The sequence below is a fragment of the Amphibalanus amphitrite genome, unplaced genomic scaffold (assembly GCF_019059575.1).
Source record: "Amphibalanus amphitrite isolate SeventyFive unplaced genomic scaffold, NRLGWU_Aamphi_draft 000042F_arrow, whole genome shotgun sequence".
NCBI classification, from domain to species: Eukaryota; Metazoa; Arthropoda; class Thecostraca; order Balanomorpha; family Balanidae; genus Amphibalanus; species Amphibalanus amphitrite.
Genome location: NW_024881538.1, coordinates 1,218,284 through 1,244,044, shown reverse-complemented (window position 1 = coordinate 1,244,044; position 25,761 = coordinate 1,218,284). Strand labels below are relative to the sequence as shown.

Below are 25,761 nucleotides of genomic sequence, written 5' to 3'. Positions count from 1 at the left end.
ACGTTTCAGTTTGTTTGACATGGATAGCTTCAAAAATGTTGAAGCTATAGATCTTTGAAGATTGCAATACACGTCCAATTCTGCTCAAAAAGGAGAAGTTTAGCGACTTGTATTTCTGTAGCCCGAGGGCATATGACAAAATCCTTTCACCCTCAGAGGTTTCACCCAATAGCCAATAAGTATACCAAGTTTGAACAAAATCGCAGAGGTGGCCGATTTTGGCTGTCCCGGTTGACATGGAATGCCCCATTAGGAGAATGGTCTAAAACGAAACCCCAATTATTCCCGTAATATACTTCAAGTAGCACCTTTTTGGCCTTAGATACCCCCAATATCCCAACATTATTACCCTAATATGCCTGTTGGATGGCTAAGTGGAATCAAAATGATTATCTGGTTATGCCTCCATTATTCTTACGAAATGCCTAGTGTATTCCCCCTGATTCTCCTCTATGCCCCTTTGATGCCCCCTAGCATAGTTCGAATGCTCCGTCTAAACCCGATCTATGCTCCTTTGATGCTATCTATATACCCCATTGATGCTCCTTTGATGCTTGCTATAAACCCCATTGATGCTCCTTTGATGCTCTCTATGTATATACCCCACTGATGCTCCTTTGATGCTTTCTACATACCCCATTGATGCTCTCTATATACCCCATTGATGCTGATTTGATGCTCTCTATACACCACATTGATGCTCCTTTGATGCTCTCTATATACCCCATTGATGCTTCGTTCTGCAGTGGCGGATCAAGGGATGGGCTCGCGGGGTCATGCTATTCCTCGTGAGATCCCCATGAAATACCTAGCGCACTGATTTCTTTACCCACACAAAGGTAAGAGACGCCATTTATGTAACCACCTTCGCCCTTCCTCTGAATTTCCTGGATCCGCCCATGCCATCGACGCTCAGCCACACCAACAGCAACCACGATACGCTTGTGTGTATAAGAAAAACGTACTGTATTGATTGGAAAGACAACTGCCTCTGCATTCATTTCAAAATCACAGCTTCCTAGTTGCCAAGAGACATTCAATTTGTACTATCCATATTAAACATACGTCACGCACACGCCTCATATAACAAATGCCATATCACATGTTGAAATCCAGGCTGTAAAAACACATGACACACGAGAAGCGCCGCTGGCTCTTCTACGATGACCGTTCCCTCTTACGAAGGAGTCGCAAAACAACCGGTGCCCCTTCAAATGGCGTGGTTTTTCCCACCTTTGCTACACAACGAAAGTTGAGCGTGTGGCTCCTACGAGTACCCCCTCCCTGACCTCAAGAAAGTCCGACAACGTAGCCCAGGGGCTGCCACAGGATGTCAACAGGCCCGCCCATGCCGCTTGTGACCCCTTTCCCTGTGGGGCGGGCCATCACGTCCGTCTCCATCATCTCCGTCCATCACTCCGTCTCCACTCCGCCCCTGGGCTTACCTCACTGCGCGGGCACACTATGCTGTCAGCACCGACAGATTTTTCAGCGCGTCCGCCGTCGCTGTTGACTCTGCCGGCAGCCCCATGATGTCGTGGACGATGAACCACATCGTGGAGCGCGATGCACGGGACACTTTCTGGTTGAAGACGTAGTGGGCGACCCCGAAGAGAAGGAGTGCCTCTTCAAGGCACTGGGCGCTGGCCACCACTGTTTCTTCGACCACGATGTCGAAACTCGTCTCCCGCTCGTGTATCAGGGGACGTGTCATCGTCGCCGCTGGCGCTTCCATGACGCCTAAAAATGGCACCACTCGCAACCACACAGCACCCAACACCGCTCTTCACTGATCACCGGAAATGGCGGAGAAAAATGGCGGCCCTTTGGCGCGTTCCTGATGCTTCCAACGAAGAATCATTGAGGAATAATATGGTTCTACTCGGGTGATATCAAGAGTATTTTGAAAGAATCAGGCAAAGGAAGCATAACAGAAGAATATGAAAGCATCTCAAGGGAATATGAGCCTCCCTGTGATTCCGGCAAGATACCCTCTGGGCAATGAAAGGGTATATTGCAAGAATAGATAGAGAATCATAAAGGCATAACTATCAGCGACTGGGGTATCAACAGCATCTTATACGCACGGCATCATGCAGAATCATTTGGGGTATCAATGGCATAATATGGTTCTCACAGGGTGATATCAAGAGCTTATTAAGAGAATCAATAATTCATGGAGGACGAGGGAATATCATGGGAATATGAAGCCAATTGCGATTCCATGAATATACCCCATAGGTATAATGAAGAGATCAAAAGGGAATAATTGTGGTATAGACTTCAATGATCAGGGCATCAGGAGATTCATTTTGGTTTTCAGTGCTTGTGTATATGTAGATGCCACGGGCGTTAATGAACAGAGTGAAAGTCTTCTGGTCACGGGGGCGGGGTGAAAAACTCTGTGAAATGAAATATCTTCATATAGGCAGATAATAGTGGCCATCGGCCAGTACATATTTATAAGGACGAATGACTCATCTATTGCTTGTCTCTGTCTGATGTAATAATGGTTGAGAACCGGTTATTGCTTTCATGTGCACTGAGAGAAATGATTGGCCGGTTAAAAAGGTATTTATCATAACTGATTTTAATCATGTTCATTACTGTCTTCCCAACCCCAGATAAAACAGGAACAGTGGGCTGCCCGACTATGATAGTCGGGCAGCCCGCTGAGGTAATAGCTATACCATTACGCATCAGGTGCTTGGCAATAGGAAACAAGCTAAATGTTTGATGTCCGCAGCCAATATGACGTGACCAATCAGCTATGCGCAACATCACTGAAATGCAGAACAAAGTGCAGTTATACAGCACCGACTTGGTTTGTAGTGAACATTGTGCTCGCAATAAAGAGTGATTCTCCTCGACAGAACACCGGGTCACCACCTTCAGCAGAAAACTCATTCATTTTGAATGTCGGCACGCGCTGGCACGGCTCAATCTCGACCAATTTACATAGAGAGTGAGAGCAATTGGCGCCCCCAGGCCAGCAGAAAAGAGCCTCTGACGCTGAAAGGGGAGGCACGTGCTCACAACAGTCATTCACCGCGAGCCATTAGACAACCTCTTGTGCTTTTTCGTTCGACGGTTTAATGATGGAAATATTATTAAACGGAGGCAGCCCGGCCTGTCCCCCCTCACCTCGAAAAAAAAAAAATAAGTAAGACAGGCTGAGCCGGGATAAGAGACCCTCTAACTAGTGAGAGTGTAGTGTGTGTTTTTCGGTTACTCTGATTTGATATTGTTTATTTTTACATTGTCGTTCTTAGCTTTATTGTGTATGTTCAAGGACATGGTCATTTGTGAAACGAAACTGAAAATACCCAGCACCTTTTCGATGTTTATCTTTCACTATCGGTTCAGCTGACCTTTAGTCCCTCCACAGTTCGTGAGAGTACCGCACATCTCGCACCAGTCGTCTTGTTGTAGCCATTCCTTTAGCTGGGCTGAGCTGGGCTGTGCAGAATGGGGTGGGTATATTTCGAGCACCTGCTCAGACCATCTGATGAAATTGTTGGATTTATTTACATTAAATGCTCTGCAATCTTCGTTCCAGCTCCGTGTCGCTTTGTCCACTCATATTGCAATATGTGTTGTGTGTCGCAGATCGGCGTCATTATTAAATTCCATCTGGTGCCTCTTGCCGGTATCTACATAACCTGCGCCTCAGCAGTGGTTTTTTTTTCTCGAAATAGTAATTAAAGTAATGCCCGGTGGATATGTTAGCAGTATTTACATATGGTGAACACATTTTTAGGCATTGTTACATTTTTAGTTCATAGTTGTATTTTGATATGTACGCATATTTTGTTAATAACCCTGTGAATATCTGACGTTGCATATTATTTGGTCAAAATGAAAGTTGCACCGCTTTCATAACAGTGACTAGTACCTATTCAATGAAATTGGGCTAGAAAGTTCTCTGAAATTCATGCGAAATATATCAGAAGTGTTTTATTAGATAAATAAGTCATTCTCACAACCTCTTAAACCCTACAGCTACATATAAGCGATGAATTTGGTTTGTAACCATATAAATTATACATTCGTCAATGCTGCCATTGGCTTGCGATGTGGATCTCAGTAGTTGTAGCGCTGGCTTCTATGCAGCAATTACATGCAAGTGAGCTCGTCTGTGTTCAGAGAGCCGGTGTCTGGATGGCGATTACCCGTCCGCTCACCGCGGCAGGCCGTCCCCGTCCGACGGACAAGACAAATGTCCCGCGCCGGAAACCCCTCACCCGGCGCGGAGCCCCATCCATCTGAATCAACACCTCCGCTCCCTGCCTGGCTCATGAGGCCGGCTTTAAAAACGGACAAATCCTGATTTATGACTGCACCGTCCAGCTGCTCAACCAAGCCTCATTTGGTCTTTGTTATGTATTGTAAATGCAATTTGAAACGAATGAGTCTGGTGGGTAAGCATCTCACGGCTCACCTTAGCCTTAACAGTGGGCCGTTTCTAGGAAGACGAGCGGTGAGATATTGCAGCCGAGTCAATTCAGAGCTAGCATCACGAACATGAATGAAACAGAACATACATCGGTCTATACGGCCATAAACGTGTCGCGTGAGGCACGAGCACATTTACATACTAGATTAAACTTATATTCGAATTATTCAGCTTTCATGTAAGAGAAATATAAATGCGCGACATTTGTACTCACAGATGCAAACGTGTCTTTCCGTAAATTACATTGTATGCCATTACTGAGGTGAATACTGATAAAAAAACAGATATTCCGTATATATACGGATGTTCAATATTTACGTCGTCTTATACCTTGAGCTGACAAGGAACAATCGTTTGAAATAAGCTGACATTACTTGCCGATATGGAGCCTACCGATTACGCCAGTCATATCAAACCTCTTTCCGTTTCATTGATCGTCGTACTTTGTACCTAAGCACAAACGATCACGTATCAGGATGCGCATTGCATGAATGTTCAAATTAGCTGATGCAAGTATTAATACTTCAGATTTCCCTGACATTAGGGAAAATATATGAAGTAATGTGCCATTTACAGTGATGAATGACATCCATGATGCTGCCAGTTAGAGGCTGCATGTTATATGTGAGACCCTGTCTCGGCCAGATCGGACCCATTCCGCCATATTTTGACAGTCAAAGTACACGCCACGATGCAACAATCCCCAATGCCTCCTATTGCCGTCACATAAACAGTAATGTACCTGGATCCCTCACCGAGTTACCCATTTCCCGAGCTCATTGGAGCGGTGCCGAACCAACTGTTGGCTGCCGATGACCCGTCAGAGGCGGGACCACAGGCTGCTGCCCCATAACAGTTGCGGCTTCCAACTCATTCACCTGGGAGAGCAACCCGAACTGTGGGCCATTCGATCGCCGCTAGAACGTTTCAGCGCAGCCCGGGTCGAGCTGGCGGCGGCCATCAGTATGCGTTTGTATGCAAGTTGCCGCTGTGGCGGGCTCTGAACTCAGACGGGGCTGTCCCATGGCACGCTACCCCAAAGTGATCACTGACATGGAAGTCGCTGACCCGGACTAGCATTGCCAAAGCCAGGTGGGCTCTGTTTACTCAGATTAATTGGCTGTTGGTTGTCCGACCTCACCTTCTGGCACGTGCCTGGACGTTCCCTCATGGGCTAGGTGTCATGCGATACTCAATGGAATGGCATCGTGCCCCAGTGTCGGCGAGGGCCGTGCCATATGTCTGTAATTGAGTTTGTAGTGGCTACAATAGGACAGATCACGGACTCTGGAGCGCTGTATGATTGGCTGTCAGAGTACGAGCTCGGCGTGCTTGTGAATTCGTTCCGGACGGGACCCGATCCGTCGATTGGCAGTCGATGTAGGGATCGATCGTCCATCCCGACAGTGACCGTGATACTGCGACACGCAGCGTCCGTGCCATTATACCGACACAGTGACACGCACGGCTGCCGATACTGGCATGTTACTATGGCACGGGGGTCCCACTGATACCGTGACACGACTGGATCCGTGATCTTACTGATACCGCGTCACGCAGGAGTGTCTGACAGTGTCGTGACATCACGACACGCCATAGAACTAGGGACTAATCGTGATTGTTTTGGTCGACACATAAGCTTAGCCTTCTTGAATGACCACCATAGGTACGCTAGTCACCATGCATGAAAATCGGAAGCGCACGTTATGGGTATAGTTGAGACCACGGACGTTTTGGATAAAGTTACGTCTCAGCTCCCCACCGACCCATGACCTTGACCTGTGACCTGTGACAAGATCGACGAAAAAGACCTATGGATCTGCAGCACCGCCATGCTGCAACCGGCTGGGCCCTGCCCACTGCTGCGTGGGTACGAGTCGTTCATTTTCCGAGGCGCCCCGCTGCCTGTCGGTTGTTCCTCCGTCCCGCACCACGGCAGGCGGGCAGGGGCCCTGTGACGTCACCCAGTGGGCGGTGCCTGCGCCTGGATGACGTCACCGGTCGAATGGGACCGGCCCCGCAGAAATGCATGGTGTGTCGGTCATTTGAGCTCCATGGACGTGATGGGCATGCCGAGGACCGGCGGGAGAGAATGTGGAGGAAATGATAAAAACATTCGGATCTAGGCCAGCAGGGAAACGTTTGTCATCCATTCATACATAATGCGTCGTGGAAAAGATTATTCTTGTTGAAATTTACCTAAGCATGGATGTGAAAATGGGTTGCTCTTGTGCAATTAATTTCATGTATAGCAGATGCGTCAAAGGTTGGTAACTGCTAAATGTTCATCGATATATCCACGGTCCACTAGTGACGAGTGACGACCACATTCAGGACGCGTGCATCTTGGTGACATTTTACGTTCATTAACCATAAAGTGACGGTAGTTTCCAAGAAATCGAAGGACTTCTTATTGACAAGGATGAAAATGCTCAGTCGCTATTCACATGTCGTTGAAAATGCGCTGCTATAACCGATTCTGTGTCGGCGTGGCCGCGTTGGTATGTTCGTCCCGGATATGGCCTCGTCGCTAGCATTAGCGCCGGTATGGCCGCGTCAGGATATGGTCGCGTCGATATGGATGTGCGCCGGTATGGTCGCATGGGTAATGGGTATGGTCTGGAGTATGGTCGCTCCGGTATGACCGCGCCGGTAGCATTAGCGGGTCGGTTGCCACTCAGGCTGTGAGCGCAGTCTTCCCCGCTCGCCATCACACGGCCGCAGGTCGACCGCCGACATCAACATACATAATTCATGGCCGTTTTTCCTCGCTGAATGCAGCGTTCTCGGCATCACTCAGTCTTTGTTGGCGGCACCGGTCCGCTCCTGAAATCCTTCCCTGGTGCGCCATGGCCCATCCTATCCTTCCGCATCCCATTCCTTCTGTGGTGGGTCGTCCCAACGTCCCATCAGCCGGAGTATCAACCGCCATCGCTTAGAAATCCCACCCTGCCCCAACCTTTGGTACTTCAGAGTTGCGCCACCTCTCAACCGCAATGTTGTCCAGCTCCAGCTCCCCGCCCGAACCTCTGTTCTCTCCAAAATGCGCTCCACTGCAGCTGCACTGACCAGTGACCACACGAAATTCGCCAGTCTTCCTTCCTCAATCCTCATCATCTTCCTTCATAAATACGGGTCAATTACCCCTTATCGCTCACTCCGTAGTGTACATATTTCCTCTTCACCATTTGTCCCTCCCGTGTCCATTTTCAAGTTTCCGTTCCCATTGCCCTCCATCCTCTCCTCGTCACTATAGCAGCACCATTCCTCCAGCACTGTTCCAGTACCGTTCCTCGCGGCGGCCGGTCATCTGATTAGAGTCCACTTGGCCCATCGTTTTCCATCGGGGCGGCCTGGGCGGACATGGCCCATTCGACGCTGCGTGCCGCGGCCGGCCCGGACTTCCCCCTGCCCCCCCCCCCCCCCGGGCCATCCGACGGGTAATCTGCGTCGACGGCCGTGTCGGGACCGACGATAAGGCCGTTTCGGGGCGCTCGGGGCCGTCGGGCCCGCCGCAGGCTGTTGCCAAGACCCAACGGCACGCGCGCCGAGCGTCGGGCAGGAGATAGCCGCTCCTCCAGAGTACACAGCGAGGTGTTATTACAGCGAGCTATTGGTTCCAGCTTAGGAGCCGCGCCCTGGAAATGGATCAGAGAGCGATGCCAAAGAAGCTGAGCTCGGTCTGATGGATCCCCCGACTGACATCCGCCGACCTCGTCAAGGATGGCGCTATGGTTCGGTGCGACTAGAGGAAATTGAAATTTTTGAAGAGTTCTCTGGCACATTTGTTTAACTTCACCGGCTGATAATGGCCGATTAATTTACAGCAGAATACGATAACGGAAACCAATGAATGCCTTTCATGCCTGCCGTCTGGTCATACGGCACTAGCCGTCCGCGGTTGTAGGCTGCAGCTTCCCAGTTTTGCCCCACGACATCTGCAACAGCATGTCTCTCGCATAACGAGTATGTATTCGAGTCTTTCCCTGTCCTGAGCCGCTCGTGGCTTCTAACGCAGGACTTTTTTCATTGTGCTTTATCTCAACCATCCATTGGCGGGCGTGCCGCCTGAGCCCTGAGCACCACCCTCCCAACCTCTTTTGTGCTGGTGCTTTTGTTCTAACTTCTTAAACACATTACGGCCAGTATAAAAGTGTTTTGCTCCACTTAAAGTTGAAATAGCTGGAAAAATGGTAAGCTGAAATTGCGTATTGCAGAGAGGGCCCCATCACTTTTATTAAAGTGCATTCCACCAAAGCACAGATCAAAGGTAGGTAGACTGGCGCACTGCCTTGTGCGTATGTATAATGTACCACAATGCCGATATCGGCCTCGGTGGATACGGACAGGGTGAGTAAGCGAAATAGTAAACCGCGGCGATGTTGAACTAAACGCCACAGGGATACGAACTAATTAGATTAAGTGAAATAGATCGCTCAGCGGGTGTCGCCAGTCATAAATGCAGCGGCTGCAGATATTCCGTGGCACATTACACATCACATACATAAGGGCAAGATAGGTAAGAAGACGAAATAACTCGGAACTGATTGAGTATTACCTAACAAGTTGAAGTTAACATAAACATGTTGAAGTTAAACGAGTTGTTATTACAAGTTAAGGTTATAAACAAATTGAAGTTAACAAAGACAACATAAAATACTCAATCGAATTTATGTCATGACATCGAACATCAGTCTTATTCCATGACTTCCAATTGCTGTCCTGAGTTCACACTCTGATTATCTTTAGTAGCCGCAGTTAACTTTAAAGAAACTCAATAGCAAAAGCATCTGCCTGTTTAAGTGTTCAAATTCCCAATTAAAACAAAATTTATGTCCGGTCTTACTTTCTGTTTCTTCAGGCGCTAGTGGTGTCGCAAAGGTGGCTTTTTCACGGTGGTACCTTTTCACTCGGCTAAGCGTTATTTGGACTGCCTGCCATTTTGTCTGCCCATTTCCTTTCCGTCGAGGTGGAACGCTCCATTTGGCGGCCCCGGAGCGAGAGTTTTCGCTGAGTGGCGGCGTGTATTGCGGCTCGTTCGCCGCACCACGCGGCAGCTGAGTGGTTCAGTTGACGGAGGTGATGTTCCACTCCGCCGTATCCCGGTAACAATCCGCGCCGCTGTTTTGGCCGCGACAAACTGTCACAGCCGCCGACAGCTCCAAAACTGTCACAACCAGCCGGCAACTGTCACTGTCACAGCCGCCTACAGCTACCACACTGCCACACTGTCACATCCAGCCGAGAGAGCTGACACACTGACACGGCCGCCACGATACTCACCTTGTCAACGCTTCGGGAGATAAGTGGATTTAGGACGAGCATTCACCGTAAAAGTTTGCGTAGATGTTCGTCAGCGCTGGCTATGGCTGACGCCGCAGAGTTTTCAACTGAAGGCAGAGTTCGAGCGTTCGAGTGGTGATTGTACGCAGGAGCTTCTCATTTGATTACCGTGGATGTCTCGCCACGCTGTCAGCCGTATCTGAACGAGTTTGGCCGACTTGTTTTTTAGTCAAACTGCAGGGATTTGTTTGTTGATAGAGCAGCTGGAGTTGGTGAGACGGAGCGCTCACTAGTTCGGTTTTGGGTATAGTTTCAACGCAAATACGTACCCGGGTGGTGGCTAATCCGGACTGCCTGGGCGGCAACTCCCCTCACTGCTTTGAGTCGATCTCTGAAAGTTGTAGGCACTCCATCTACACGATTGGTTTGTCCTAGATCAACGACATGTCTTCCTTGCGTTCTGAATGGGATGCAATGTTTAAGAGTCATTATATAAGCTCTACCGTCTACGTATATACCTTTTGTTACAGCAAAAAATAATAGGCGTCATTTCGAATGGTCCTTGAGGCTCAAAAAGGTACGAACACTTTACCGAATAATTATTGTCGCAAAACAATATGAAAATACCTATGTAGGCTTGGAAAAAATACAGTTAAGTCAGTGTAGAGGATGATGATGAGACAGAGGCAGAGAGAGAGAGAGAGAGATAGATAGAGAGAGAGAGAGAGAGAGAGAGAGAGAGTGACAGCGGAGAGAGCAGAGAGAGCAGAGAGAGCAGAGAGGCAGAGAGCAGAGGGAGATTCCCCTCGGACTGTCTGAGGTTTCCGTCTCCACGTCACGTCCGTACAATTAGTCAGGCCGCGTTTCACAGCGCTCCGCGGCATACATTGTGTTGAAGCACACGTCGTCTGGGATTTCATCCGACCCATGCACTCTGTAATGTGTAGACAGTATGTGGGACTGGCTGCGATGCAGGATTATGAATGTTTAACCGAAACGTTTCATTTAAAGAAAATTTACAGAAATATAAATTTTGCCACGTCTGGCTGAAATGCACGTAGTTTCACATGTATTGTTGGTGCTTATTAGTTGGATGCTGTAGCGTCAGCAAAAAGGTAACACCTTGAATTGGAAGATCTGTTTGGTGTTTCTGGACGCGAGCATTCTGTGTGCGTCCTGTCTGACACGCGGTTGACACTGGTCTCAAAAGTCGGAGCACTTTGGATGATAGGTCTGCTGTCATCGTCTAGTGGAATTGTTGATGTTTCCGCGCTTGCCACGGGGGCCGAGAGGCTGAAATGCATATTGCACAGCTGGCTTATCCTTAGAGCCGACCCTAGTGCATCCCAGAAGATGTTTATGGTGAAACAGAAGTCAAAGAACAACCTGAGGGAAGAAGGAGCGACTTGGATAATAGGGATCACCACTGATTCACCTGATCATCGAGAGTACGAAACGCATTTGTAGATGTTCAGAGCAAATGATGACACAATCCGCTAAAGTATTAAAAACTGCATGTAAATCCCATAACAGCACGACGTGATAGCAATACGTCCGGTCCTTCCTGCACTTCTCAGATGAGGCTACTGTCAGCGCTGAATTCACTGGGAATTCATTTACAATTCCCTCTTCTCTTTGTGTAGCATGGTGCCGACGTGTGGAAGGCCACTGACCGCTTCAATGACCTCTCCAACAATTCCTTTTTCAATCCCTTGAAATTTTATGAAGGAAGCAATACAAGAGAAATGGCTGTTATTCCGGTGGACAAATTTTAGTTTTTTGTTTTAATCTGGTAAGTATGTTGTGGGGATGACTGACAAATGGTTATCATTTCACTTCAGCCAGCGATGGAGGAGCGGCGAGAGGTCGGATGGTATAAATTTTGATGCTAGATCGGATGCACAGACAGTATCTTAAGACGATCTCACATCGGGTACGGGAATTAAAGAATCGAGGCAGCTCAAATGACCGCGCTGCTACGCATGATGCTGCCAAGAAAGCTTCGCCATCTAATGCTGTATGATCCTTCGAGATGCTGAAGAACAGCAGTGCTGCAGGTTCATTATCTTCGGGAGTTTTCGGCGTAGTCTGTCGGATGTCTCTAGAAAAAGTGGATATAACCAGAAACAGCATAGCAAATTGGTCAGCGGCTAGGAAACATGATCAAAAGTTATGACAATTTTTCGAAATGCTGTACCCAGCTGCGCAACATAATATTATCGTCACCCCACACACTGTCACCACGTCGCTTCCCCTCCCTCCTTCTGGCCCCTACCCTCCACCATGTCCCAGGTCAGCCGTCCGCGTGGCTGCCGAGTCAAATCGTGTGGCAGCGCTGCTGGCGGTCCCGCCCCGCCACCGCGAGGGTGGGGGAGCGCGCATGGTGCTACTGCCGGCCAGCGCGGTTCGCCACTCGCCGTGCGCCGGGGCAGTGCTCTTGGCACCATCATCGCCAGTGAAAACTCCTTCAGGGGCGTGTCTCTCTCGGGCCCTGTAGCAGAGAAGGTAGGCGGTGGCGTCTCGAACGCTGGCGGCAGAGCACTCTCTCACTTTAGAGTCATCCATGAAGAACCAGCTGTCGGCGGGATGATTGAAGCTGTACGCTGTGTAGTGGCCGCTATGTTGCGCAGCTGGGTACAGCATTTCGAAAAATTGTCATAACTAGGAAACTATACCTTTGATGCCAAAAACTTATTAGGTGTTGATTGTATACTTATCTACACTTAATTTGAAAATAAAAATGTTTGGCGTCCAATTTCTATCTAACGTGATCAGGGATTGAGTGATCATTGTCATATTTAGAAACGTATAAACTGATCTAAACATAAAATGCCACTAACCTGACTGCCCAACTGTTGGCAGCCTAACGGCCGAGCTGGCTTGCGGAAAAGATTGCATTTTGAGGTCTCTCTTGGATTCGTGCGACAAAAAGTCGTGTTTCAATTATCTTTTTTTCCATTATCATCCAAAAATCCACTTCGTATTTCGCTTCGTCCACACATTTATCAAAACTCGGCTACTTGCGAAATTGATAGCCTGTTTTTTATCGGCGGCCATTAGGAAGTTTTGTGCGGCCATTAAGTACGCAGCGGCTGGGTCTGATCGGGATCACTGATGGATGACGCCGGCCCGTCGGCCGCCGGCGACTGTGCACTGTCACGCAGATTGAATCAATCTAGTTCGGCAGCCGCATGGCCGGCGCGCAGTACCCTCTGAGGACACAGCGGCACCAGACGGGCCGAAACGGGGCCGGGGCGGCTGTGTCCGACAGCGGCAGATCCGGCGCGGTGGGTCCTCTTCTCTCTCGGCAACGTCCATTAGGACAGCTGGGAGGGGAGGGGGAGGGGAAGCTGGGCTGGGAGGGAGGGGAGGAGAGGGGAAGCTGCGTCTGCTGTGACGCTGCGACAGAGCTGACAGAGTCCACCCCACTGCGACACTGGCCAGTCAACCACTCGGGGCTGGTCGGCTGGTCTTGGGCTGGTCAGTGTTATAGCATGATATCTGATGATGTTCTCTGAATAAAATGCGTTGATTATGTTTGTGCGCGTGATCTCACTACCATATATTTTACTCCTTTCGTTGCTTCCTTCATATTTAAGCCTATTCTTGTTCGTTGCAGGTTTGAGGTGAAACGAAATTACCACGCTAAACAGTGCATTTGATCTACACACTATCCTATCAGCGAGTTTATAGAAGATGCCATCATAGCTGAGAAGCCACGTCTCAGTCGCTCGGCGCGATGCCATTAACGAGTCCATGCCGCTCGAAATAAGCTTTCGATGGTATCTCAGGACTGGATCGTTACAGGTCATTTAGGCGTGAGCACAGATGATCAACAGACGTCACAGTATCATTGGGGCGGCTGCCGGGCTTTTTATCACACCATAAAGCGAATGAAAATGGCTAGCCAGTGCAATAACTAGCCCCGCCATACGAGGTCCTGCAGGCGACATAAAGGGCTCGCTGGGATCTTAATCAGTGCTGCGTGCGCTTGTCTGTTGAATATTACGATAAAGCAATGCGGCTACAATAATCGAGCCAACAATCGCTCCACAAATAACAAAACCAAATTTCCAAATAAAGAAATAATGTAACTTTGTGTTTTTATATATAAGATATTCATTCTTTTCATCATTGATGGTTAACACAGCTAAAACGCAACACTGCATCCGTTAGTTCAACAGTCCTCTCTCAGCCTTCACCACCCTTGCTCCCGTGTGTTTCAGCTTACCGGATGGTGTCTCTGAGCTGTCTGGAGTAGCCGGCAGGTCCCCCAGAGCAGCTGCGCCGGCGGTCGAGCCGAGCCCCGTCACGGGGGGACCCGTGGCGTGCCAGTCATGAAGTCCTCATCTTTCTCACTGCGCATCATGAGGCGGGTGAGTTATCAGAATGAGAGACAGTGTGACTGATGTGTGATGTGGTTGAAGTAGTGTAGTGTGGTGTATGTGTGATGGAGGGATCAGTTATGTGTCACGTCCGACGGACTGATGCGTGATGTCTGACATGATGGACGTGTGATGTGGTGTCTGTGACACGTCATATGCGTTGATTAATTGGGATAAGTGAGGTGTGTTGTCTGTTAGAGACTTTTTAGAGTGAGACTCTGAGCCACTGCAGCAGCAAATTTAAGTTGATCTAACAAAAGGTAGTTCTTAGTGACCCATTTCCACTCAATCCAGTGCCCCTCATAATCACGGTGATCGCTAGGTGAATTTGAACCATTTTTATTCTAAGCATCAGCAAGTGAGCCATTATAGATTTCGTAACAAAAACCAAGCTTGCGAAAACGACTGAGAAATATCAAACATAGTTACCTAAAGACAGTACCGGAAGGGAAGAAATTCAACCGAAATCTCGGCACATGAGCTGAGCAGAAACAAACGAGGCCCTGGTAGCACCCGGATTGCCACGCGGCGGCAGCGAGCTTCCATTCGACGTTTGTGTGTCCCCCGCGGCCCTCCACGAGATCGTCTGTGGCAATGACCTCATTCGGGGCGCCTTAACCCTCGCATGTGTGCGGCGTTTGCCAGCTTCTAATGTGTAGGGGGGGGGGTCGGTTGGACCCCCCCCTTGCCGTTTGGCCCCTGGTCGAGCTAGAGCTTCGCGGAAAAAACGAGCGTGTTGCCCCTGACGAGAGGAAGCCGATGATACCCAATTTTAAGGTCCTAGGTCATTGGTTGACCTTCCAGGTCAGGTCAATGACCCAAAAGTCGGGAAAATCGGGACCTGTTAGAAAGTCGTAAAGTGTGGCTGCTAAGGGGTTTTTCGGGGTGCTGATCACGAATATCGTGTTAGTTTTGATCACAGATGATGTCTTGAAGCATTTAGACCAGGTCGGGTCAGGTCAGGTCAGGTCAACCATTAGGCGTCGTGACGGGTATTCGTAGTACGTGTCAACCGCCTCTGACAGCTTCGTAACATGTTACGAAGTCACCAAAACTACTTCGTAAATGTTCAAATGGTTGCTAAATTCGAATTCAGCTCCAAAAACTAGCCTAGAAACATGTAAAACTCGAAAAAGTGACCCGAGGTCACCCGAGGTCACCAAAGGTCAATGACCTGACCTGACCTTCAGGTGACCTTGACACACACGGGAGTAACATCAAATCACATGTTTGAACGTTTGAAACCACGAAAAGCTTGCAAACACGCGGCTAGTGCGAGCCGACATACGCGAAATCGCGATTCCGGCCAAACATGGTCTCGGAAAAGAGGTCACAGGTCAAAGGTCATTTGGGTCAGGGTCATGAAATTTTCAGGGTAGGTGTGAAATTGATCAATGCGAGGGTACTGAAAGTTTCGTCGCGATCGGCCGCTTTTTACGCGAGTTATTCGCGAAAAACCATGGGGGGGGTCCATCCGACCCCCCCCCCCCCTACACATGCGAGGGTTAAAATGAGACGAGCCAGCCGGCTCGGCCACGGGCTCGGTGAGCTCGGCAGGATGACGGGTGGGCGCCCCGGGGAGACGAGTGCGATCGAGTGGTGTCGGCGGACGCCCTGCCACCGCCTCCGTTCAATACTAAAGCCCCGGCGCACACCTCCCTGGTGCTCGTCTACCGACACACCCGCCTTCTACCGACACCCAGGCGGCAAACAGTTGACCTCCGCCCACGCGCCCCAGCCCATTACCGACTCTCAGGCACACCACTTTTCGACCAACAACCCGTCCTTCAGCGTAAGCCTCGTCGCCAAAGCCCACGTAACTTTCAAGCTCAAGTAGTTCACTAAGTAGTTGGTACTTTGCCGTTTCGAGTGAACTGCGGCGTCTCTTCTGGGAGATGCTTCCGTCTGTTCCTAGCTACATAGCGCTCAAATCGGATTATGCATTTATCTGGATATCACTGGATATGACTTTTCGGAAAAATACATTAAAAAATGGTTTCATTTTTCACCAGCTTTCTGTGTCTGATAAATTGGCATTCGGCACATACCCACTAAAGATTGATCTAGGTGACGCATTGAAATGTGACGCATATGCGTGATGGTATATTCTTGAGGTAGGTACTGAAACGCATGAAAAAGTAATGCGAGAGAAAACTATTTATCTTGTGAGAGACAATTATAAGGCCTAGGAGATTCATCTTATAAAGGTTTGCCTCTCATTACATGCATCACCAATACCATAGGCTTGTGTGCTATTCAGCGAGTGCTTAATCTTTCATAAAGATATGATACCAGTACTTAGCTACGGGCCAGACCCCACAAATTAATGCGGCCAACAGCTCTCTTTCTCCAAACTGATCGAGTACTAAAGCGAAGTTTTACAATGAGGTCGAACTTCGTGAGTCCCCGCGTCTTGAGAGCTGAGTTTGGAAAACTTCAGTGTTATGTTTTAATTTTATTCAGCGAAAAGTTTTAGCAATTAACAGCATGAGGGATTATCGGGGATCGTGAAAAATCTATACGATTTTTTTTGGTATCCGTCCTCACTTATTTAATGGTCTCTATAAAGGCGATTTTTTCGCCGATTCGTCGTGTTTTATCGCCCTATTTTTTTTAAATAAAATCTATCCTTATTTTTCTCCTCTTTTACTTTTTTCCTTGTCGCTGTTTCTTTGCCTTAGACTGTTACTGTAACTGTCTCTTTGTTTTTGTCTCTGTTTCCATCTCCATGTTTTTTGTATTTACTTCTCTCCTCTCTCTCTCTCTCTCCCTCTCTCTCTCTCTCTCTCTCTCTCTCTCTCTCTCTCTCTCTCTCTCTCCCTCCTTCCCTCCCTCTCCCCGCGTCCCTCTCTCTCTCCCATCCGTCGTATGCCACACAGCGTTACTAACGATGCCGGTGGCCTGTCTGACTACGCCTGATACATGATTGGCCCATTTGGCCAGTGCAATCGGGCGTCAGCGCCCCGCCCATTTTCCCTAACGGAACCCATTTCAGCTTACACAGCATGCTGGAGGCATGTAGACTCAGTGGGCTCTGGAGTCATGAGCTCGGACTCAGAGTTTGAGTTTGACTTTATGAGCTAAATAGATACGTCTTCCTCTTACAATTTAACCATTTAAACCACATGACAATGTTATCACGTCTGATGTAGTTTCTACCGACAGGGAGTTCTCAAATAGCCACCACCTCACGGTCGAGCTCGAATATAAGGCTGTCCCGCCCTCAACCATCCACTCTCCTACCTGGGCGCGATACCACCCCTCAGCCCGTTCCGATTAAGTCTCTCCGGACGGCTCTCCGATTCCTCCCCGGCCGTCCTCTTTCAGCCGGCGAGTGCATTGGCATGCATTCGAGCTGTTGATTTTGCCGCCGGTCTGGCCAGAGTTCAGCCCGTCTAAATGCATAAACCATGCGGGGCATTACGCGCGGTCTGCTATGGCACGTGTCCTGCCTCCTGACGTGGGGGGGGGGGGGGGTAGGGTGGATGGGGGGCGAGGGGGCAGATTTGGGGCAGCGATAACGTCACCAATATGAGGAGACGGCCTACATGCCGCGGTTTTCAGCAGCCGACGTGTGACGTCCATAGGTCCGTGTGATATGATCTGTATTGTTTGTACATACCTCATTGTTTCGTGGTTCCTCCTTGGTAGGCCCATTGACATCGCTCGTCTTTGGTGCATAACAGCACAATAAAGCGGAACCGATGTCTCTAGATCGTGACATTACATGGATACAGACTGTCGTCAGCGAGCTTTTTGCGGCAGCATTTGTTACGCTGGAGCAGATTGACGCTGCATTGCGTCATACAAAAATTATTTCGGATAGATTATTCCGTTCCGGATATGATCAAATATACCTACCTTATCATAATATAAGTGTACGTTGAGCTGAATCAACTTTTTGTTATTTACGCCTTCCACTGTCAAAAACAAAATTTAGTAATGGAGATTATCTGGATTTGTGTGATAAATTATGTTGTTTTATCAAATAATGAATGAACAATGAATGATTGTTTGCCATGAAACTAAGCGGTTAACATCGTGATTGTGTTTGAAATTGAAGCAATTTGATGAGCTGTTGAGCCACTTAATTAAAAATGAAATCTACCCAGTCGATCAGACATTTTTCCCGGAAATCATGATGCGTTGACATAGGATCTTTAAAGGGAGAAGCGAGAATCACAGCCATATTTGATGATGGCTTGTCTATTTGAAACATACGGAGCTATGCTCACACGGTGGCTGCGAATGAGCTATTTATTTACTGAGAGCTGCTCTTTTCCAAAGTGCTTGATATGCTCTGCTTACGGTATGACATTACGGTTTAATGTGCTTTGCGATTTGCATTCCTGAGTCCTTATAATGGGCTCCCTAATCATTCATTCATCATGGATTTCAGGTCGTTCTTGTATGCATAAAAACGTTAACCCTAGAACGCCTAGGGGGGGGGGGTTGTATCAACCCCCCCCCCCTGAGTTTTTTTCGAAGTGCACGCTAAACGGCTTGTCGTAGCGGGCTGAAATTTTCAATACCCTCTGGGGCAACCTTTGCGCATCTTTTGCCGAAAAAAAATTGATCGGGTCATGTCAGGTCACGGAGTTATGACGTCATAAGAGGTACAGCCTCCGGCCGGATTTTCACAAACTGAGTGCCAACGCCCGAGGTTTCCTGCCGGTGGTACGGACATCGGTTGATGGATCGTGATGAAACTTCCCATGCATGTTGGGGCAAGTATTGGCTATCATATGGTATAAGAAATTTGACCGGGTCAGGTCAGGTCACGGAGCTATGACGTCACAAGAGGAACAGCGTCCGGTACTATTTTTGAAAGGCGCCCAAACCACTATTTTGCTAATTCTTGTCACCTCAATGGGAATATGCAGCAATATTAGCTTCTATAGGGAGCAAATGGACCTTCCAAATCCAAAAATACAATCAGATTTCAAAAATTTAAATTTTGATTTTTCGAATTTCTGCCGCCGACTGTGACCTTGCCGACTTCTGGCGTTCCCAACGCGCCATTTTTAGAGCTAGGGAAACGAAATACATACCAAACGATAGAGAATTGATCAAGGAACACGATAGTGAAGGTTTCAAGTCGATATCTCCCACCGTTTTGCCGCAATCGCCGCCGAAAGTTGAAAAAAGTCTATTTTTCCGAAAATTTGACCTTTGACCGGTCAAAAGTAGGTCAAATGTTGACCTAGGACCAAAAAATATACCACCAATCGCGAGATCTCGTTGAGAGCAATCCGTTGGTTTTTTTCCGCTAAGCTCTACGACCTTCCGTTTCGAAACGCCAGGGGGGGGGACCGTAACAACCCCCCCCCCCCCTTGGTCGTTCGTGTTATGAGAAATGGCCAGGGCCGCGTTTCATAAAGCGAGTCCGTAACTTACGGCGGTTTTTGGTCTTGAATTTCAAGCACATGTGAAGCGATGACGATAGTTTGAATCGTTGAATTTTTTTTTTCCCGTGACTGATTTGATCATATAAGCATGAGCCCATCCATTCGGCATCGGCACAGCAACATCTTTAAAGCGATCAACTGCCTACGTGTAGAGCAGAACGCATACAAAATTCACACTTTACATGAGCATTGAGCAGGCCACGGTCCGCTCAAATCCTGGACCTGCTGTTGAGAGTCGGACACGCGCACGCTCCGGGACAGCACAGGGAAGAGGACCGCGAGCGTGTCATGCGCAGCTCCTCTCGACAGCCGTCCGCAGGGGTCAGTGGTGGTGGGTGGTCCGGTGGGTCAGCCACTGAGTCCAGCGGCGGCCCCGCAGCAGACTCGTCATCCGGTGCCTCGATTGACGGAGTGCTCATGCTCGGGGTCAGCCTGGACGATGGCGTCGGTGACGGTCCCGGTTCAAACTAATTGAACCGGGACCGTCAACCGGGACTATACTATTTGTGAAATGAAACTCTGTGTGTCTGTTTGCACCGTGCAGAGGGGTGCTTTGACGCCGTGCACAGGTCAAACGGTGCGGTCGATGGGGCTGAAATTTTCGCAGGGTGTTGATGACGTCACGCGCACGTGCAGTGGCGTGTTTCGAGTCCCGGGGGGTGGATGGTTCGCACGTGGCACGCCCTGGAAAAGTGCGTATTTCCTCTCAAATTTGCTCAGTCTTCAAGGCATCGGCAGCCGGGTTTGATGGACTTTGCAACTAAAATGCATGACGATCGGCGGCGGGTGCCTCTAATTTGCGGATTGACAGCTTATTTATTTTGCTAAACAGTGTTGATTACCGGTAAATAAAGACAGTTTTCAACGCGCTGACACAAATGCACCGCGTTTGCCGTAGTGCGCCACATTTGTCCACATGCGCTATTTTTGCCGTCAAATATGGCTATAAATATGCCGGACCAACTTTGTCAAATATGGTCGTCTAATACGAAAATGTCGAAAAATGTGTTGCTCCGTGTAGTTTGAACCGTGTTCATTAACGGTCCGTGATGTTTGAACCGTGTAGTGGGTTCAAACAGGATCCATCTGTCTGTCTGTTTGTTTGTCCGCCACGCCGTGTAGTGTAGGCAGGGGCGTAGGCAGGGGGGGGGCCACTGGGCCATGGCCCCCCCCTTGGGCGCCGAAGGCGCCCTTTGCGATTGGAGGGCGCCGAAGGCGCCCTCCAATCGCAAATGCAATTGTGATATAATCGAATCGAAAAACAATCGCGACTGGAGGGCGCCCTCCAATCGCGAATGTGTTTACAGGGAAAATACGGATGGAGGGCGCCCTCGGAGGACGCCCATTCCAAATACGCCCTCCAAATACGGTTGGAGGGCTCCCTCGGGCGCCCTCCAACCACATTTGTAGGCTGTAGCTCTCTAAGCGTAACGGTGGTCGCCTATGTAAGCCGCTGTCCTGTAAATAAACGCCCTCTCACCCGAAGGCGCCCTCCTGTAGGTCGCCACCCTGCTACACATTGCCGCCCTTCTGCTGATCGGCGTCCTCATAATTATTGGCGCTCTCCTACCTATTGAGCCCTCATGTGAAATTTTGAAGGCCGCCTTTCTCCCTTTTGGCACCCTCTTGTTCAGTGCCGCCCTCCTACCTATTGGTTCCCTAGTCCTTCCTGTTGAATGTTAATCGGGGCCCTTCTCCTATTGGGGCCCTCGTGTAGATCGCCGCCCTCCTAACCACTGGCACCCTCCTGTTGATCACCGCCCTCCTATCCACTGGCACCTTCCTGTTGACCAGCGCCCTCCGCACAGACGCCCTCCTGTTCGTGTCATCCTCTTGAGCAAAGGCGCCCTCCTCACCATTGCCACCCCCATTTTAATCGTCACCCTTCCGCTCATTGGCGACTTCCAGTTGATGACCGCCCTCCCACCTATTGGCGACCTCTTGTTGATCGCCACCCTCCTATTGGTGCTCTCCTGTTCCTCGCCACCCTCTTACCTGGTGGCGCCCTCCTGTTGATTGTTGATCGGCGCCCTCCTACCTATTGGTGCCCTCCTGTTGATCGCTGCCCTTCTATCCATTGGCGCCCTCCTGCTGCTCGCCAACTTCCTACCTATCGGTGCCCTACTGTCGAAACTCGGGATGTTGATCGGGGCTCTTCTACCTATTAGTGCCCTCCTGTGGATCGCAGCCCTTCTACCTATTGGCAACATCCGTTGATCGCTGCCCTCCTATCATTTATTTACTCCTTTGGCATGTTTTTCAACTTAGTCGTTCTATTGCACATAGTTGATGTCTTGCCTGTGAAAACTGCCACAAATGAACGTGCATTCAGCACAATGAATGAAGTATCTATACCTACCAAAACTATCTACGCTCTACGATGCATAAAACACGTCTTTGGTCTTAACGGATTGATCCTACTTTACGTGCATCATGGCATCTATATGGATTACGATTAAGTATTGTCAACAGGTTCGGGCGCAACAGCAGGCATCTGAAGTTTCGGTGATTGAAACTGGTTATGTGGGTACACTGTGTGTATGCATCTGTGAGAAGGCTATGAAGGCTGGTCTGAGGTAATTTGGATGATGTTTACGCATCTCGCGCTCCGGTATCAATCCGATACGGTGATCTGGTGCGTAGATATGCCACCGCCAATAAACTTTTATACATCGACACCCATGAGCCAAGCTTTCTGTACAGTTTGTGTGGCAGCGGCCCGACCAAACCTTAGGTATTTTTTACACCTTCAAATTTGGTAAAAGAGCGAGAGGAGCTTTGAACAGTGATCGTATAAAAGGCGTGCCTAAAAAGCGGAGGAAAAGGTTGTTTTCAAAAATTTCGCGCGCCTTCGGCGCAGCATTTCAAGAACACTTGACCTTTTGTGACCTGGAGTATAATGAATACACACGATGCAAAATCAATGCAGCACGACCTATACGAGGTTACGCAAAAAAAAAAACTGGTGGCATGGTAAAAAACGCCTCCCAACCCCCCAACCCCCATTGAGCGATTTTTTTATCTCGCGACCGTATGGCGCCCTCCTTGGGTGAGGTGGCGCCCTCCAAACCCTTGGCCCCCCCCTTCGCGATTTTCTAAATACGCCGCTGAGTGTAGGGGTGCTTTGAATTTATTTATCTTGCAAGCAAGAACAGAAGGGAGAAGGGGAAATAAATTTATCTCTTCACATGCGCTTGCAATACAAGCCCGAAAACTGGCGTAAGTTACGGACTCGCTTTATGAAACGAGGCCCTGGTCGTGCGAGGGTTAAAACGGCGAAAAGTTACGCAGCCGGCAGGGTTCGAACCTGCGCGGGGAGACCCCATTGGATTTCAAGTCCAACGCCTTAACCACTCGGCCACGACTGCTGTAAAAGTAGTGCTGAAATGCAACAATATAATCTTGTTGACTTTTGGTAGAATTAGCAGTAAATTACTGTACTTTGTTTTAATCATTATCTGATTCTTTGGGTAAGAAATGATAGAGTGCTGACTGCTGATTACAACTTGACATCCAAATGACGCTGAAATCAGATTTGCTCACTTTGATAGTAATAATGTTGTTAAGATGAAAAAGCTGTTGCGTGTGTTCCGCCTTGGTGGGTGAATGGCAACGACAGCACAGTCGCTAACACTTCTGTTATGCTTTTAAAACATTGTCATTCTATTTCTGACATTGATGCTCTTTCCGGGACGCCGTGTAGCGCTCCCGTAGTGTGGTGCCCTCTACAATTTGTGGCCAGCCCTACCGCAGCGCCACCTGTAGAGATATCGGGAAAGTGGCCCCCAGGGGCCAGGCAGAATGAGGGGGCATAGGCTGCGGAGTGCGGACTAAGTAGGTACCGAAGCATGTACGGATCGCAAATGTTCGTAGGGCGTAAAGTCCGCAGATACAAAAGTATATGTTTGGTTAGGCTAGCTAAAGGTAAGGTGATGCTGGGTTCAGTTTGGTCGGATTGGACTAGGTTAGATCAGGTGGGGTTGGGTTAGGTCAGGTCAGGTTAGGTTGGGGGGGTTATACGCATTACATACTTTTTATTTCTCCCTACGTACTTATCGTTATCGCTGTCACACTTCTGCGTACAAACTTTTGCATACTGACTTTTCTTCTACGTATTTTAGAGTCAGATGCGTATGTACTTTCACCTGCGAACTTACACAGATAATCAGCCGTACCTATAAGATAAGATAATCTTACCTTATCATTAGCATTTTATATGAGATAAGATAAGAACAATTTTTCTTATCTTTATGGTTGCTAAGTAGCAATATTAATTGGGCAATTCAACCTATAAAATGCACATTGCCGTTCCCAGTCCACGCCGTTTCAAACGCAACAAAAAACCGAACCCGCATCATCTTGTGTATGTATATACGATCGTGTGACTCTTATGTCTGTATACTGGACACTGAGTGCGCCACTGACTGTTTTCTGTCTCGTTCTAGCCATCGGACCAGCCCCAGGTAGGACTCGAGGGGCCAGGCCCTGGTGCTTATTCTTTGTCACTGACTCACTGACTCACTGACTCACTGACTGACTGTCACTGACTCACTGACTGTCACTGACTCGAGGGGCCAGGCCCTGGTGCTTATCACTTGTCACTGACTCGAGGGGCCAGGCCCTGGTGCTTATCACTTGTCACTGACTCGAGGGGCCAGGCCCTGGTGCTTATTCTTTGTCACTGACTCACTGACTCACTGACTCACTGACTCACTGACTGACTGTCACTGACTCACTGACTGTCACTGACTCGAGGGGCCAGGCCCTGGTGCTTATTCTTTGCTTAGAAGGTTTATTCACAGTATGCTTATCAAAACCTGGGCATTGCACAAGGCCACATAGCTGTCGAGTAGTTTCGAGTAGGTTTCTGGGTCACGTAGTCAGTAATTTGGAGAAGCTTCCAAGAACCTTTAGGTGAGTATCAGATGTTAGTAATTCAAAAGCCGCTAGTGATAATGTATGATCTGCAGCCAGATTTGAACTTAGGTACATATTTTGGAAAGTATGTGGAATGTGGATGCTTGAGCGCTGTACTCCAACATACATGTTACATAGGGTGCATGATGAATGACATTGTTGAATTACGTGTAATATTTGTTTTTCGTAGATGTATTCGGATATGATCTATAAAAATGTGTGGGTAGGCACAAATTATTTATCAGAGTAGCTAGCTGTAAGATTGAAGTTTCTAGTTTAGCTTTTCTTGTTCCGTGTACACTCTAATAAGTAGTAAATATATGACTGTAAAATTCGTCTAAACTGCAGTACTTACAAACAAAATCATCGTTTTTTACACACCACCTTCCTAAACTTCAACCTTGTCATGTGCATTCAATTGGAGGCATGCAGTTGAATTAGGTACACGTAAAGCCAAAAACTAATGCTGAACGCCTAGCCCACCTGTACAGACATACGTTTAGAGTTTTAGCGCTACACTTCTGGAATTGGAGCACCTGTGACCTGATGACTGAATGATTCAAGAGGATGTTTAACCCTCGCCGGCCGAGGGGGGGGGGGGCGGGTGCCGCCCCCCCCCCATAGGGTTTTTTCGCGATAGCTCCGAACACGCTGGCGATAGAGAGCTGAAACTTGGCATACCTGACCTTTGATCCAAGCCGCATCTTTTGACACCAACCGCATTTTTGGGTCAGGTCAGGTCACTGACCTATGACGTCATAAGTGAACCTCTGCACGGTCTTCAGATGTCGCAACTTCGCAACGCCCTCACTGCCAGAGGAGATGTCACAGGGAAATGAAACTTGCAGGATCTAGTATCCATTATGAGTCCCACAACTTGTATATCTCGGATTTTTCCTAAAGGTCATATGAGGTCAGGTCATTTTCGTGACCTCACCATTATAAGTCAATGGGGAAAAATTCAAACTGCTATTCTGGCGCCGGGAACGATCTCCAACTATCTCAAGCACACGGAATCGTGATTTGATGCACTCCTTGCAAGGTTAGATGCGTCACTTTTGCAATGTTGACCTTGCGTGACGTCATTTATGACGTCATCAAGGTCAAATTAGTTTTTCGTCAATAACTCTTGATCAAATTGAGCTAGCGAGTCGGGAAAGGCACCAATGGACTCAGGAAGGCCTGCCGAATCGAATGATATGCGACATGACCTCTTTCGACCAACTTCGTGACCTGGGGGTGCTGACCTGACCTTGACCTGAGGTCAACACCCCAAGTTGACCTGACCCGGACAAAAAGTATATCATTCGAC

The 25,761-nt window shown here is 48.6% G+C and overlaps 1 protein-coding gene and 1 non-coding gene across 3 annotated transcripts in view; one reads left to right on the top strand and one right to left on the bottom strand.

Annotated features, from left to right (window-relative positions):
* LOC122376670 (neo-calmodulin-like) overlaps positions 1-25,761 on the top strand; it is a 125,755-nt gene that overhangs the window by 18,617 nt on the left and 81,377 nt on the right. The window contains exons 2-3 of one of the 2 annotated variants that reach the window (XM_043356594.1): positions 13,966-14,115; positions 23,978-23,995. In XM_043356594.1, the coding sequence (XP_043212529.1) occupies positions 14,077-14,115; positions 23,978-23,995 (57 nt within the window). In that variant the 5' untranslated portion in view covers positions 13,966-14,076. The remainder of the gene's footprint in view (positions 1-13,965; positions 14,116-23,977; positions 23,996-25,761) is intronic. The other variant, XM_043356604.1, reaches the window with a different exon arrangement.
* Positions 22,819-22,900, bottom strand: Trnas-uga. The gene has a single exon. It is a non-coding gene; the product is annotated as a tRNA-Ser (tRNA).